Here is a 15132-nt window from a genome sequence, read left to right as displayed (position 1 = left end):
CTGCTTTTCATTGGGAAAATGTTGCATCGTCTGCTGAGTCTTTTGCTTTCATAGGGAGTGATTTTCGTGTGCAAGTTTGGTACTAATCCCTTTAGGATTTTCCAAGTGTCTAATTTATCATCTTGTCGGTTCTCTGAACCATTTATCTACATACATGCTGGAATGATTAATTCTGGTAGTACAAGAAATGGTAGTTCTTGCCATTGTTCCTGCTTCACTATCTATACATAATTTTTATTATAATCATAACTACTTAATTCCTTGCATGCCAATATGTCCATTATTACACTAACTGAAACCTGGCTAAAGCCTGATACTACAGATGTCTATGCCATTCCTGGTTACACAGCCATACACAACTGTAGGCCAGACCAACAAGGGGGTGGCACAGCTATATACTACTCAGACCAACTAGAATGTATCACTAATACTTGCACAAGGGATGAACATGGGGAATATATAATAGCTAAATTCAAATCCAAATACCTACAAAAACCTCTCACAGTGATAAACATCTACAGAATTCCACAATCAAACATTAGCCAATTTAGTCAAAACCTAGGAAGTATGATAACTGATGCACGCATGAACAAAGATCACTTACTACTCTCAGGTGACTTCAATATAAATCTCCTGCAAGACCAGGACCCACACGTTACTGAATTCACAAACACAATGAGTAACTGCATGTTGCTACCAACAGTAACAAAACCTACAAGAGTTACAGAGACTAGTGTTTCCCTACTTGACCACATCTGGACCAACACCATATCCCCTTTAAAATCAGGCATAATTACAGATAATACCACAGACCACTACCCTACTTTCCTCATAACAACTCTCGGTAAAATACCCCAAGACACTACTAAAGTCACCTTCAGACTTCACAATGAGGCAGCCATTAATAACTTCACAACAGCAGTAACAAACATTGACTGGCACACTGAGCTAGAAATCTATACAGATATTGACGAATGTTTTAATAATTTTCTAAAAAAGACCCAATACCTTTATAACAAGCACTGCTGAGAATGCTGGCTAACACCCAGCATTCTCAAATCCATAAATACAAAACACCAATATGAAAAACAGTACAGAATGGGTCACATAACCAGAGACCAAACAAAACGTTACTCGTCAATCCTAACCAGCCTGATAAGAAGGGCAAAAAAATTGTATTATGAGAACAGATTATCCAACTTACGAGGTGATATAAAAAAGACCTGGAAGACCCTATCAGAAATTCTGGGAACAAAAAATATATCATGACATAGCAAAATAAAATTAGCAAAATCAGATGAACCCCAACTCCCACCAACAGAAACAGCAAACAGACTCAATGATTTCTTCTCCACTATAGGTCAAAAACCTTGCCAATAATATCCCAAGCTCAGATACCCCACCAAATGACTACCTCACTGGCAACTACCCGAACACACTGTTCCTAGCTCTGACTAACCCATACGAAGTCTCCCTTATTATCAATGCACTGAAAAACAAGGCAGGAGATTTAAATACCTTACCACCCTTTATATACAAAAAAGCGTCACAAGTACTATCACCAATCATTGCAACACTCTTTAACAAATCCATTGAATCCTCCACCTTCCCTACAGTTCTCAAAATAGCAAGGGTCACCCCGATCCATAAAGGAGGAGACAAAACAGAGCTGAATAACTATAGGCCAATATCCAATTTACACCCTCTCTCAAAAATCTTCGAAAAATTAATTCATAAACGAATCCACTCCTACCTCATCTCCCATAACATTCTCAACCCCTGCCAATTTGGATTCAGGCCTAATAAAAATACTAATGATGCTATTATACACATGCTAGAACATATATACACTGCAATAGAGAAAAAAGAAGTCCCACTGGGGATCTTCATTGACTTACGTAAAGCTTTTGATACAGCTGACCATGACTTGCTCCACGTAAAATTGTCACACTATGGTATTAGAGGGCACTCCCTCAACTACCTCAAGTCATACCTCAGCAACAGAAGCCAATATGTGTACGCAAATGGGGCAAGCTCTTCCGCACAACCAATTACAGTTGGTGTCCCACAGGGAAGTGTCCTTGGCCCTCTTCTCTTTCTCCTATACATAAATGACCTACCAAATGCTTCGCAATTACTCAAACCCATACTTTTTGCAGATGACACCACATACGTCTTCTCTCACTCGAGCCCAGTCACGCTAGCCAATACTGTAAACACCGAATTACAGAAAATATCTACCTGGATGAGGACTAACAAACTTACACTAAACATTGACAAAACCTACTTCATTCAGTTTGGTAGCAGAGCTACAGATGTACCTCTTAACATAACGATAAACGGATCACCTATCACAAAGCTAACAGAGGGAAAATTCTTAGGAATCCACCTCGATAACAGACTCAAATTTCATACACATATACAACAAATTTCTAAGAAAATTTCCAAGACTGTAGGCATACTATCGAAGATACGGTACTGTTCCACAGTCAGCCCTCCTGGCCCTTTATCACTCTCTTATTTACCCCTATCTCACCTATGGAATTTGTGCATGGGGCTCAACAACAATTAACCATCTCAGACCACTAATTACCCAACAAAAGGCTGCAGTTAGAATGATAACAAATTCTCACTACAGGCAGCACACTCCACCAATATTCAAAACACTCAACCTACTCACCATACAAAACATCCATACTTATTATTGCACTTATTACATACATAAAACACTTAACTCTGATATTAACCCTCCCCTCAAACATCTCCTTGCCAACCTCAACAGAACACATGACCATAACACAATAACACAGATCACTCTTTGATGTTCCTCGTGTCCATCTCACGCTATGCAAAAACTCAATGCACATAAAAGGCCCTAAAATCTGGAATTCATTACCTGTAAATATAAAAGAAACACTACCTGTTTATAAATTCAAGTCTCTTCTCAAAGATCACTTACTCACCCAAAACCAAATAAATACTGAATAACTGAACCTTATAAATTGTATATCCTAAATGTTACTCACAATTATATCACACAAATGTTATACCTAACTTTGTTATTTTTTTAAATACACTACCTAACAGAATACTCCATTCTACTGAATGAACAGCAATGCAAGCAACCATAGGACCTGTCTTTGTAATACTCATTTGTATTTTATAGTTATCTGTTTACAATAATGTCTTATCACTGATTTCATCATTGCTTAGTTAATCTTAAGTTAATTTTAAGCCAGCCCGTAATGCTATGCATATAAGTGGCTTTGGCATGCTGCTCTTACCTGTATTTTTTGTACCTCTGTTTGTATGCTAAAATTTCTAAATAAATAAATAAATAAATAAAATAAATAAATAAATAACTAAGCACTACACTTATAGGGGTCATACACTATTTGTACAGCTAAAAGCTTTTGCCAATTAGCAGCTACCTTAGTTGTTCCTGCTTCACTATCTGTACAGCTAAAGATTTTGCCAATTAGAATCTACCTTGTGTGTTACTATAGTCAAGGAAACAAGTTGAACCTCTTCCCTAAGTTATTGTTGGGGTTAGTAAGGGTCACCAAAGTGTTCTCCTTATTATAGACTTTTTATTAAGCTCTGCCTCCCATGAGTCCGGGGTAAAATGTGTTGACCAAATAAAGACGGAAATTATAAAGTAATCAGTTTCTTCAAGAAAGAAAGAGAGAAAATAAAAGATAAGTTCATAGTTAGATCAAGTGGACCCCGGCATAACCAGACGCCCATATACAACCCCCCCCCCCCCATGTCACAAACAGATCTATCTGAACAGGTAGATATGTTTGTGACTTGGGTGGGCGAAACGTAGTAATAAGGGATAGGATTATATTGCATTTGTGTCCATTTTTCCATCGTGTCAGTATTTTATACCATTTATCGCCATACGATTCCCATTTGAGTCAATAACAACAGGGCATTTTATAAACTAGGACCTAATGAATGGCACTCTGACCAAATGCTCAGCAGACTGAATATAAGGACAGACCTCCAGGAAAGAAAATTACTGAACTTGTCCCAATGCTCAGGACCAGATAGAAGGAGACGTCTACATTCCACCAACGCCAGTGATGAAGTCAAGCCAATAAGTCTGTGGTACGGTTGATGTTAGCATTGCTGGGATTAAGGGCCAACAATGTTGACCATATTGAATCTTGTCTCCCACTGTCCAAGAAGGAAATGTAGCTTATTATAACTGTGTAACCTGTATTGAAAGCTACCCATAATTCTCTCTTCATCGCCGATAATTAGGAGTTTGTTGTACTCGTCTAGAATTCTGTTGTCAAACCAATACTTCTCTTTATCTCTCCTTGGTCTAAATTTTTCCATCTTGAATTCATTGCTACGAATCCTGTCTTGGATACATATTTACAGCACGTTATGTCCTCTTTATTTATTCCTATTTTGTATTTACATACTTCAGGGAAATAGCCGATATTTTGTGTCCCTATAATTATGCTGATTGATAAGTATTTTATTATTCCATTCTGAGAAGGAAGGGGCACTAGACCCTTGTGGGTCATACCATGCCTGAGGACTAGGAAATAATCAAATTTCATATATAGAGATGAAGGATAACTTTAATTCCTCTACCATCTGGAACCATAAAACTCATAGGGTCATGGATGGAAGGTCCTTCGACCTTGGTCACTTCGTTTGGGGTGGCCAATCAATTATTACAATCAAAACTAAGTGCTAAACCCACAAGGGTCATACAGCTTGGAGTGGCCAGGGTCCCAGCACCGAAATGTTCTATTAAGATGTCCCAAGTCCTTTAATCTATATTGTTGGTATTGTTATACACTGGTTTCATATGGTCATACAGCTCCTTCGGAAATTGGAGGAATTATAACTATAATCGTAACTAAACACTAAACCCAACAAGGGTTATACAGAGCTGAGGAATGGGAGAAATCACTACAATTCATGGGAGATCAGGTCCTTTTCCTTGAATCAAGAGCCCCTTACCAGAATGTAGAAACCTTTCTTGTGGGGTCTTGATATTGATCTTTTGGACCTCTTGGTGGGGATAATTTATATTATTATTATAATCAAGGGGAAGCGCTAAACCCGGAGGATTATACAGCGCCTGGGGGGGGGGGATGTGGAAGGCATTCAGGCTTAATTCGGGGAACTGGTGCACAGATCCAATTCCCTAAATCAAGAGCCCCTCACCAACATCAAGGAACCTTCCTTGAGGGGGGGGATAATTTATAGTTGCCATTCCTGGGAACATTCCAGTGATGGATGGAGGGAGCAAAAGAAGCTTGGAATTTTAGGATTGTGCACCAGTAGGCTTGTCTGAATGTGTTGGATAGGAGTTAACAAAGACAAATGACTTTTAATGGAAGTGCTGTTTGTGCGAGATTATTATTATTATAATCAAGGGGGAAGCGCTAAACCCGGAGGATTATACAGCGCCTGGGGGGGGGGGGATGTGGAAGGCATTCAGGCTTAATTCGGGGAACTGGAGCACAGATCCAATTCCCTAAATCAAGAGCCCCTCACCAACATCAAGGAACCTTCCTTGAGGGGTGTTTGTGCGAGAGTCAGGTAACTTTTATGAAAGGATTCAGGAGAAACAGGTCAGCTGGACTTCATCCCTAGAGATGGTAAGGGTAGCACTTGCATTCTAAAGGAGTGGGGATGTTGTAGTCGAAGGATAATGTAATTGTGATTACTATTATTAGTATTACTATGGGGTAGTGCCAAACCCATAGGGATTATACAGCACCTGTGGGGAAAGGGGATGAAAGGCATTCAGGCTTAGTTCAGGGAACTGGAGCACAGATCCAATTATCTAGATCAAAAGCCCCTCACCAACATCAAGGAACCTCCCTTGAAGGGTTCTAATTGTGATGTCAGCAGACTTCTGCAAAGACAGCAACTCAATGAACATTTAATGTGTTTTCTTCTTTAGGTCACTCTGCCTTAGTGGGAGACAGTGGCTAAGTTAGGGGGATTCTGAAGACATATTGCAAAGGTTGGTGGATAAATTTGGGAGAGTATGTCAAAGGAAATTAAAAATGAATGTAGAGAAGAGGAAGGTGATGAGTATAGCAAAAGTTTAGGTAATGACTGAATATCAGATTGGAGGGTGGGGGGAGGGGAAAGTATGGAGAAAATGGATGCATTTAGATATTTAGGGATGGACATATCCACAGATGGGACTATGAAAGACAAGGTAAACCATAGAGTAGATGAGAAAAAGGTGGGTAGGGGGTTGAAGTATACGAAGAAAGTAAAAAAATTATCTATGTAGGCAAAAAAGGGGGAAGTACCCAAGTATAGCACTTTTATATGGGCATGAGGGATAGATTTTGAATGCTGCAGTGAGGAGGCTAGACAGTGGAGATGTCATGTTTAAGAGCAATTTGTGGCGTGAATATCATGCAGAGAATTTGGCTCACAAAAATTTAAAGGTGATAACAAGTCACAAAGGAGGGATTGGTGAGGTAGTTTGGACACTTTAAAAGAGGATGACAGTGGGTGTATAAATCTGGGGCAGAAGGTAGAAGGGGTAGGGGTCGTCCCAGGAACAAATTGGTGAAACACGCATACAGCATTTGGGAGGAAACTGGAGGTAACCATTTTGGATCCAAGGAATTGGTGTTACCTCTAATTCCTTGAATCAAGATCCCTTCACTTGCATCGAGGCACCCTCCTAGGAGGATCATTATTTCAAATATCATTCCCAATATATTTACAAAATTTCTAAAATATTTCCCTAAAAATACAGGTCGAGTAATTTTGAGTAATAAAATTCCATTTAGGATATTTTATAATCCGTATGTATAAATATATGTGTAAATAAACTATAATTGTCTTCTGGGATACAAGTCATTCACTTGCTAGAGGCTGGGTTATATAACTCTCGTGATTACTATGTTTATGGGAAAGCGCTAAACCTGTAAAGGTCATACAGTGACTAGGAAATGGGAGGTGATCAGGTTCAGTCCAAGAAGAGGATAGCTCAGATTCCTTGGATCAAAAGCTCTTCATCGACATCAAGGCACCCCATGAAAGGAGCTCATGTTAAAATAAAATGCATAAAGCCTTAAAATATATTTATTCCTTTATAATTTTATCTACAAAAAATGATCACATAGCACATGACAAGTGACAGGATTATACCTATATGACATACTTGCATGAAATGAAATGATTGGTGAAATAATTTGCATTGGTCCATAACAAAATAATGAGGCACTGTATTCAGTGTCATCAAGCACTGGAATACTGACTGAATATATGATACCATAATCACACGTGGAAATATCTTCAAATTTTAACATGAAGATTTATATATTAAATTTATATTTAACTTATAAATAAATATATCAGGCTCCAGATTTTTCCTTTATGTTATTTTCAGCATAATCACAATTTTCCAGGCATGAAGGAAAAATAATGTTCTATCAATATCAGCTTTGAAGAACATCATATACACTTTTAAATATAAAGGAAATTATGATACAAAAATTATACCATTTACCAAAGAAAATGAGGAAATAGAAATTTCCTATAGCTAAACTGCTCAAATTACTGAAATTTTTAATTGCCTTTGTATATTTAAGAAATAATCTTTATAAAATTAATATTTTAAGTTATAAACTTTAATAACTTAGTAGCAAAAGCAAACCCATCAGGCATACTGTTCAAAATCCATTATCCCATTCTAGTTCAGCAGGGCATCAGCTCGAGGCCCTGCAGTGGCCATCTCATGCTGTTCCCTTGCTATACTACAGAGATGAATCACTCTCACACAGTGCACCTTACACACTATACCACGAGACTGCAGAAGCCTGCCCTCTCCCTCCAGCCACATATCAAACTTACATCATTTTAGAAAAGAAATGTACTGTATTGCACTGCTCATAAGGTCTCCAGGATAGATATGAAGGTAACTTTGTCCAGTCCAAAATAAAGGACGAGGTTCTAGGGTAGTGGCGGCATCTACGGCTGTGGCAGGTCCCCCCACCCAGCACACAGGATAGCTTACATGGATAGAATTAACCCAGTAAGCTTCATCCACTTGAGGTGACACACCTCAAATTAAATAATAAGAATGCACCCCAGTTTTTTATGTTATCACTCTAACTCAAGATCATCCCTCAGTCTCTTTCTACTTTGCCCAAGGTTCACAACAACAGCTTGGGAGTTACTGTTGCGCTTCCCCCCAGGGTCGGAGTAGTTGTTGGATACACGGTCTACCATAATATCCATTATTCTATTTGATAATTTTGTACCAGAGCCATCGTCTGGTGGAAACCCTCCCCCAGAATCCGGTTTTCCATGTTGTGGTGGAAAATCATCCAGTGGTGGTACGTGATAGGCAGGGCTCTTTGAAAATGTGCATTGTCGCTTGGCTGCTGGAGTGTAGTCATGATCAGTTAGAGCCTGCACCAAAGGTTTGTCAAAGTCAGAGGTCAGTTCATCATCAACACCCTCTAAAACTTCCAGGGTACTGGGTACAAAAGCACCATTCCCAGCCTCTAGAAGACTACGTGAATGCCCTGGAAAAGTAATTATGATGTAAAAACTTAACATGAAAAATATTTTATCAATTATATCAGAGTACAAATATGCACAATTATGATTTTTTAGTATAAAACCATTAAGAAGAGTCCTCTAGCATACTAAACCAGCATGATTTTTGCAATGTAAGTGTAGGTAACAGAGAATGATGCTGAAGGTCATCTTGAACAAAGATATTGGATTAAGCCTTTCCTTCCTTATATCAAATTTTATTACCCTCCATTCTTCATGAATTGTATGATTCCCTACAGGTTGAGTGCTTCCTCCTAATATAACAATGCACAAAATGAAACACTGAATGATGCTCAAAATGCAATAATGTTTGCTAAAACAATACACAGAAATTGCAAAATACGAAAAACAAAAGTAAACAGCAAGAAATCGATAATACCCTTATGCACACAACCCACCACTGAAAAATACCTGGGAAAGAAGAATTTTACAGACTGAAGGTACTTCACAGGAATCTTGATCCAAAAAACTGAAGCTATCTTCTATTTCTCTGGACTGAATCCAAATACCTCCTATTCTCTAAGGCTTTCTATGACCCCTACTGATTTAGTGGTCTCCAATGAAATAAATAAATATAGAGTATATGAAGGACTGCATAACACATTAATGGAACTAATAAAATGCAATCAAGCTAATGTTCAAAGTCATGATATGGGAGTACGTATCTGTCACTGTGGATTGCACAAGCAGTGCTAGCGTTATGAGAGAACCAAGCATATCTTTGTTGTTGAATGTTCGTGCTTGTATCCCTAGATGTTTCGCTTAAATTAATCTAGCGAGCCTCCAAAATAAATAGTGTAGAACCCATAACGACAGTCCTGATGCAGGGAGCAGTTATCTTAATGTCCCAAATTACTGTATTTGAGTTGTAAGATAACCAATTCCAATACCCCTTGACATTAACACAGTTCAGTGATACAGTGATCCACAAATATTTCCTACCTGCTGAGGGCATTTTGGATGCAGGCAGGGACAGTTCACTGTCTGATGTGGCTGTATCTTGTCGTAGTGAGGGAACAATGAACAGTGCTGCTGACAGTATTAACATCATGAAAGCAGTAGACACGTGTGCTTGAGGACGTCCACTACTTCCACCGGTAACAACATTCTGGAACCGCCGCATCTGTACCAGCAGCGATTCATTTTGTGCCTCTAAGGTACGAATCCTTTTCTGAAGTTGTTGGTTCTCTTCTGTGCAAGCTTTTACCCTAGCAAGTAAAAAGCAAATTATTTACAAAATGAAAGAAATGTGTTTATGATCAAGCATGAAGTGGGGTGTATAAATTTCTATACAATGCTGTAGATACAAGAGTGTAATCATCAAACAAATTATAAATTTCCTGGGATTGTAGCAAATTACGCTCTCAGTATATTACAGTTGTAATGCTCAAGATTAAATAATAACAATGTTTTGAGAAGTAACATACTCGGTAACAACTGTAATGTTATAATATTCCTTGTACACAGCCTTAGAAGACCAAATTGTATAAAAAAAAAAAAAAAAAAGATTATACAGTATATTTTGTATTTCCTCATTTTTGAAGTGCTAAAGCACCTTGAAATACATCTAGTATCATAAGAAACTGGTATACACAAGTGTTAAATATTAAAAGCAATTAAAAAACAAAAACAATCATATTTTGGTATCAGTAATTGAAAAATGTAAATATCGCTGGTGCTTGTATGCCACTGTTGCAGGTAAGTGATAATTTTTTCACTAACTTCAATACACCATAAAATCTTAAGTTTTTAAAAGATTCCACTCATTTTAGTCTTATTCAATTCAGAAAAATGCACTCCATCGAACCATAAGAAAAAATAATTTTTTTTTTTTTTTTCAAAATCTTGCCACACCACCAGGATTTTTTCTGCCCACTTGCCACAGCTAAGGGGTTTACTGTCTGAATCAGGTATTTCACAGAGCATCCTCAATGACAAAATGAGAAAGAAAAAAGTATTGTTTTTCAAAGAATTATGATAGTAAAAAAATTTCTTTGGGTTTTTTTGAAGGTCTGAGGAATGAAACCCTATTTTCCCATATGTTTTTCACAACAAAAATCACACAACTCATTGGCAGCACAGTTTCCAGGAATGCAACAAGCATGAGCTATGAAAGTCTATTGTACACAACTGATACCAACAGTAGGACACTACAGCTTAAGAGCTGATCATGTAGGTACAAACAGATAATTACACATGAATGCCATGTGATGTTAGGGAGTCTTGTCAGTAAGTTCGTGGCAGCAGCAGGGGCCCTTCACATATATATTTCACTACCAAAATGAGTTTTTAAACCATATATACATTCATAGCCCAATGGTAATGAGTGCACCTAACCAGACCAGATCATGGGACCAACCTTCAGTACTCCTTAAAAACATTTTACTAGTACTCCTACCTGTCTTCTAGTCCATCAATATATTCTTTCTTGCGTTTACGAGAGTCCTGCGCAGAGATCTTGTTGCGAATCTTCCGCCTAATTCGTTTCAGCTCTCTTTCTTCTTGTTTTGTCAGGGGGTAGTGTGATGGAAGTAGGATTCCCTCTTTCTTTAGCAGCCTCTTCTCCTCATCTGAATATAGAAAATTACTTTTTTTTAATAAAGTACAATACTACAAAATTAATATGGAGAATACAGAAAAATACTCCTGGTTATGAACCTTGTAAAACACAATACAGGTTTACAGTAGAGAAAAGATAAAAGACAGGGAGAAGAAAAAGAAGGGGAAGAGAGAAAAGAGAGAGATATGTACATGTGTGCACACACGTACTCGCCTATATGTAGTTGTAGGGGTTAAGTCTGAGCTCCTGGCCTCTTCACTGATCTCTACTAGGTTCACCCTCTCCCGGGTTTGAGACCCATAGCGTACCTCTTCTTAAAACTATGTATGGCTTCTGCCTCTACCACCTCACTCTCCAGGTTGTTCCACTTCCTGATTACTCTAAGGCTGATGAAATAGTTTCAAACATGCCTGTGATTCATTTGAGTTTTAAACTTAAGGTTGAATCCTCATGTCCCTGTTGTCAATTTCTCAGTCTGTCCCTATTCACCCTATCAATTCCTCTCTGCATTTTGTATGTTATTATATCACCCCTAGCCCATCTGTCCTCCAGTGTCATCAGGACGAGTTTCCTCATAGGATATTGTACCCCTTAGCTCTGGAACTAGTCTCGTTGCAAACCTCTGCACTTTCTCCAATTTCTTGACATGCTTGACCAGGTGTGGGTTCCATACTGGTTCTGCATATTCCAATATGAGCTTGACATACACAGTATACAGTGACATGAAAGACTCCTTACCTAGATATCTAAAAGATAGTCTCAGATGTGGATGTACTCACCTATTTATTCTCACCTATTTGTGGTTGAATGGGTCGATTCATAGCTCCTGGCCCTGCCTCTTCAATGATTGCAACTAGGTTCTCTCTCTCTTTCTCTCTCTCACTGCTCCATGAGCTGTATCAAACCTCCTCTTAAAACAATGTATGGTTCCTGCCTCCACTACGTCAATTTCTAGACTATTCCACTTCCTGACAACTCTGTGACTGAAGAAATACTTCCTAACATCCCTGTGATTCATCTGAGTCTTCAACTTCCAATTGTGACCCCTTGTTGCTGTGTCCCATCTCTGGAACATCCTACCTCTGTCCACCGTGCGGATTCCTCTCAGTATTTTTTATGTCATCATATCCTCTCCTCTCTCTCCTGTGTGTGTGTGTGTGTGTGTGTGTGTGTGTGTGTGTGTGTGTGTGTGTGTGTGTGTGTGTGTGTGTGTGTGTGTGTGTGTGTGTGTGTGTGTGTGTATGTGTGTGTGTGTGTGTGTATGTGTGTGTATGTGTGTGTATGTGTGTGTATGTGTGTGTATGTGTGTGTATGTGTGTGTGTGTATGTGTGTGTATGTGTGTGTATGTGTGTGTGTGTGTATGTGTGTGTGTGTGTATGTGTGTGTGTGTGTGTGTGTGTGTGTGTGTGTGTGTGTGTGTGTGTGTGTGTGTGTGTGTGTGTGTGTGTGTGTGTGTGTGTGTGTGTGTGTACGTGTGTACTCGCCTAATTGTGGTTGCAGGGGTCGAAAATAAGCTCCTACCCCGCCTCTTCATTGACCGCTATTGGGTCCTCCCTGTCCCTGCTCCATGAGCTTTATTATACCTCGTCTTAAAACTATGAATGGTTCCTGCCTCCACTTGCCAAACTATTCCAATTCCTAACAACTCTGTGGCTGAAGAAATACTTCCTAACATCCCTCTGACTCATCCGAGTCTTCAACTTCCAACTGTGACCCTTTGTTTCTGCCCTATCTCTGGAACATTGTGTGTGTGTGTGTGTGTACGTACTCACCTAATTGTACTCACCTAATTGTGGTTGCAGGGGTCGAGACTCAGCTCCTGGCCCCGCCTCTTCACTGATCACTACTAGGTCCTCTCCCTCTTTGCTTCCTGAGCTTTGTCATACCTCTTCTTAAAACTATGTATGGTTCCTGCCTCTACTACTTCACTTGCTAGGCTATTCCACTTCCTGACCATTCTATGACTGAAGAAATACTTCCTAACGTCCCTGTGACTCGTCTGAGTCTTCAGCTTCCAGTTGTGACCCCTTGTTTCTGTGTCGCCTCTCTGGAACATCCTATCTCTGTCCACCTTGTCTATTCCCCGCAGTATTTTGTATGTCGTTATCATGTCTCCCCTGACCCTTCTGTCCTCCAGTGTCGTCAGTCCAATTTCCCTCAACCTTTCCTCGTACGACATTCCCCTGAGCTCTGGGACTAGCCTTGTTGCAAACCTTTGTACTTTCTCTAACTTCTTGACGTGCTTGACCAGGTGTGGGTTCCAGACTGGTGCTGCATACTCCAGTATGGGCCTAACATACACAGTGTACAGTGTCTTGAACGATTCCTTATTAAGGTATCGGAACGCTATTCTCAGGTTTACCAAGTGCCCGTATGCTGCAGCAGTTATTTGGTTGATGTGTGCCTCCGGTGACGTGCTCGGTGTTATGGTCACCCCAAGGTCTTTCTCTCTGAGTGAGGTCTGTAGTCTTTGTCCACCTAGCCTATACTCTGTCTGCAGTCTTGTTTGCCCCTCCCCAATCTTCATGACTTTGCATTTGGCAGGGTTGAATTCGAGAAGCCAGTTTCTGGACCACATGTCCAGCCTGTCCAGGTCTCTTTGCAGTCCTGCCTCATCCTCATCCGATTTAATTCTTCTCATCAGCTTCACATCATCTGCGAATAGGGACACTTCAGAGTCTATTCCTTCCATCATGTCGTTCGCATATATCAAAAATAGCACTGGTCCTAGAACTGACCCCTGTGGGACCCCGCTCGTCACAGGCGCCCACTGTGATACCTCTTCACGTACCATGACTAGTTGCCTCCCTGTCAGGTATTCCCTGATCCATTGCAGTGCCCTCCCTGTTATATGCGCCTGATCCTCCAGCTTCTGCACTAATCTCTTGTGGGGAACTGTGTCAAAGGCCTTCCTGCAGGCTAGGAAAATGCAGTCAACCCACCCCTCTCTCTCGTGTCTTACTTCTGTTACCTTGTCATAAAACTCCAGAAGGTTTGTGACACAGGATTTGCCTTCCATGAACCCATGCTGGCTTTCATTTATAATCTTGTCCCGTTCCAGGTGCTCCACCACTCTCTTCCTGATAATCTTCTCCATGACTCTGCACACAATACATGTCAGAGACACAGGTCTGTAGTTTAGTGCCTCATTTCTGTTTCCTTTCTTAAATATGGGGACTACATTTGCTGTCTTCCATTTCTCAGGTAGTTGCCCAGTTTAAAGGGATGTGTTGAAGATTGTGGTTAGGGGCACACACAGCATCTCTGCTCCTTCTCTAAGGACCCATGGGGAGATGTTGTCCGGTCCCATCGCCTTTGAGGAATCAAGGTCACTTAGCAGCTTCTGCACCTCCTCCTCGGTTGTTCGTATGTCATCCAACACTTGTTGGTATATTCCCTCTTGATGTTCCCTTCTGTGCTGTCTTCCCAGAGCCCTTCCTGTCTCTACTGTGTGTGTGTGTGTGTGTACTCACCTAATTCTACCCACCTAATTGTGGTTGCAGGGGTCGAGACTCAGCTTTTGGCCCCGCCTCTTCACTGATCGCTACTAGGTCCTCTCCCTCTCTGCTTCTTGAGCTTTGTCATACCACTTCTTAAAACCATGTATGGTTCCTGCCTCCACTACTTCACTTGCTAAGCTATTCCACTTCCTGACGACTCTATGACTGAAGAAATACTTCCTAATGTCCCTGTGACTCGTCTGAGTCTTCAGCTTCCAGTTGTGACCCCTTGTTTCTGTGTCCCCTCTCTGGAACATCCTATCTGTGTGTGTGTGTGTGTGTGTGTGTACTCACCTAATTGTGGCTGCAGGGGTCGAGACTCAGCTCCTGGCCCCGCCACTTCACCGGCTGCTGCTAGGTCCTCTCTGCTCCCTGAGCTTTGTCATACCTCGTCTTAAAGCTATGCATGGTTCCTGCCTCCACTACATCACTTGCTATACTATTCCACTTCCTGACAACTTAATGACTAAAGAAATACTTCCTAACATCCCTTTGACTTGTCT

At 40.2% G+C, this 15132-nt stretch overlaps 2 protein-coding genes across 12 annotated transcripts in view; both read right to left on the bottom strand.

Moving 5' to 3' along the window:
• Positions 1-4113, bottom strand: part of TyrRS-m (Tyrosine--tRNA ligase, mitochondrial) — a 37364-nt gene extending 33251 nt beyond the window's left edge. For 2 of the 5 annotated variants that reach the window (XM_053786786.1, XM_053786790.1), the window contains exon 1: positions 3490-3606. The gene's annotated coding sequence lies outside the window, so the exon portion shown is untranslated. Of the gene's footprint in view, positions 1-1898; positions 2057-3431; positions 3607-4006 lie in introns of those variants that run through there. The other 3 variants (XM_053786789.1, XM_053786787.2, XM_070092907.1) reach the window with 3 other exon arrangements.
• A 2959-nt stretch (positions 4114-7072) lies between these two features.
• LOC128695870 (uncharacterized) overlaps positions 7073-15132 on the bottom strand; it is a 76209-nt gene continuing 68149 nt past the window's right edge. For all 7 annotated transcript variants that reach the window (XM_053786779.1, XM_053786780.1, XM_070092905.1 and 4 more), the window contains 3 exons: positions 10967-11138; positions 9511-9776; positions 7073-8534 (listed from right to left, as the gene is read on the bottom strand). In XM_053786779.1, coding sequence (XP_053642754.1) covers positions 8110-8534; positions 9511-9776; positions 10967-11138 — 863 coding nt within the window. In that variant the 3' untranslated portion in view covers positions 7073-8109. The remainder of the gene's footprint in view (positions 8535-9510; positions 9777-10966; positions 11139-15132) is intronic.

This window comes from Cherax quadricarinatus, chromosome 41, assembly GCF_038502225.1.
Source record: "Cherax quadricarinatus isolate ZL_2023a chromosome 41, ASM3850222v1, whole genome shotgun sequence".
NCBI lineage: Eukaryota > Metazoa > Arthropoda > Malacostraca > Decapoda > Parastacidae > Cherax > Cherax quadricarinatus.
The sequence above is the reverse complement of the archived record's forward strand: the minus strand, read 5'-3'. Positions and strand labels throughout refer to the sequence as shown.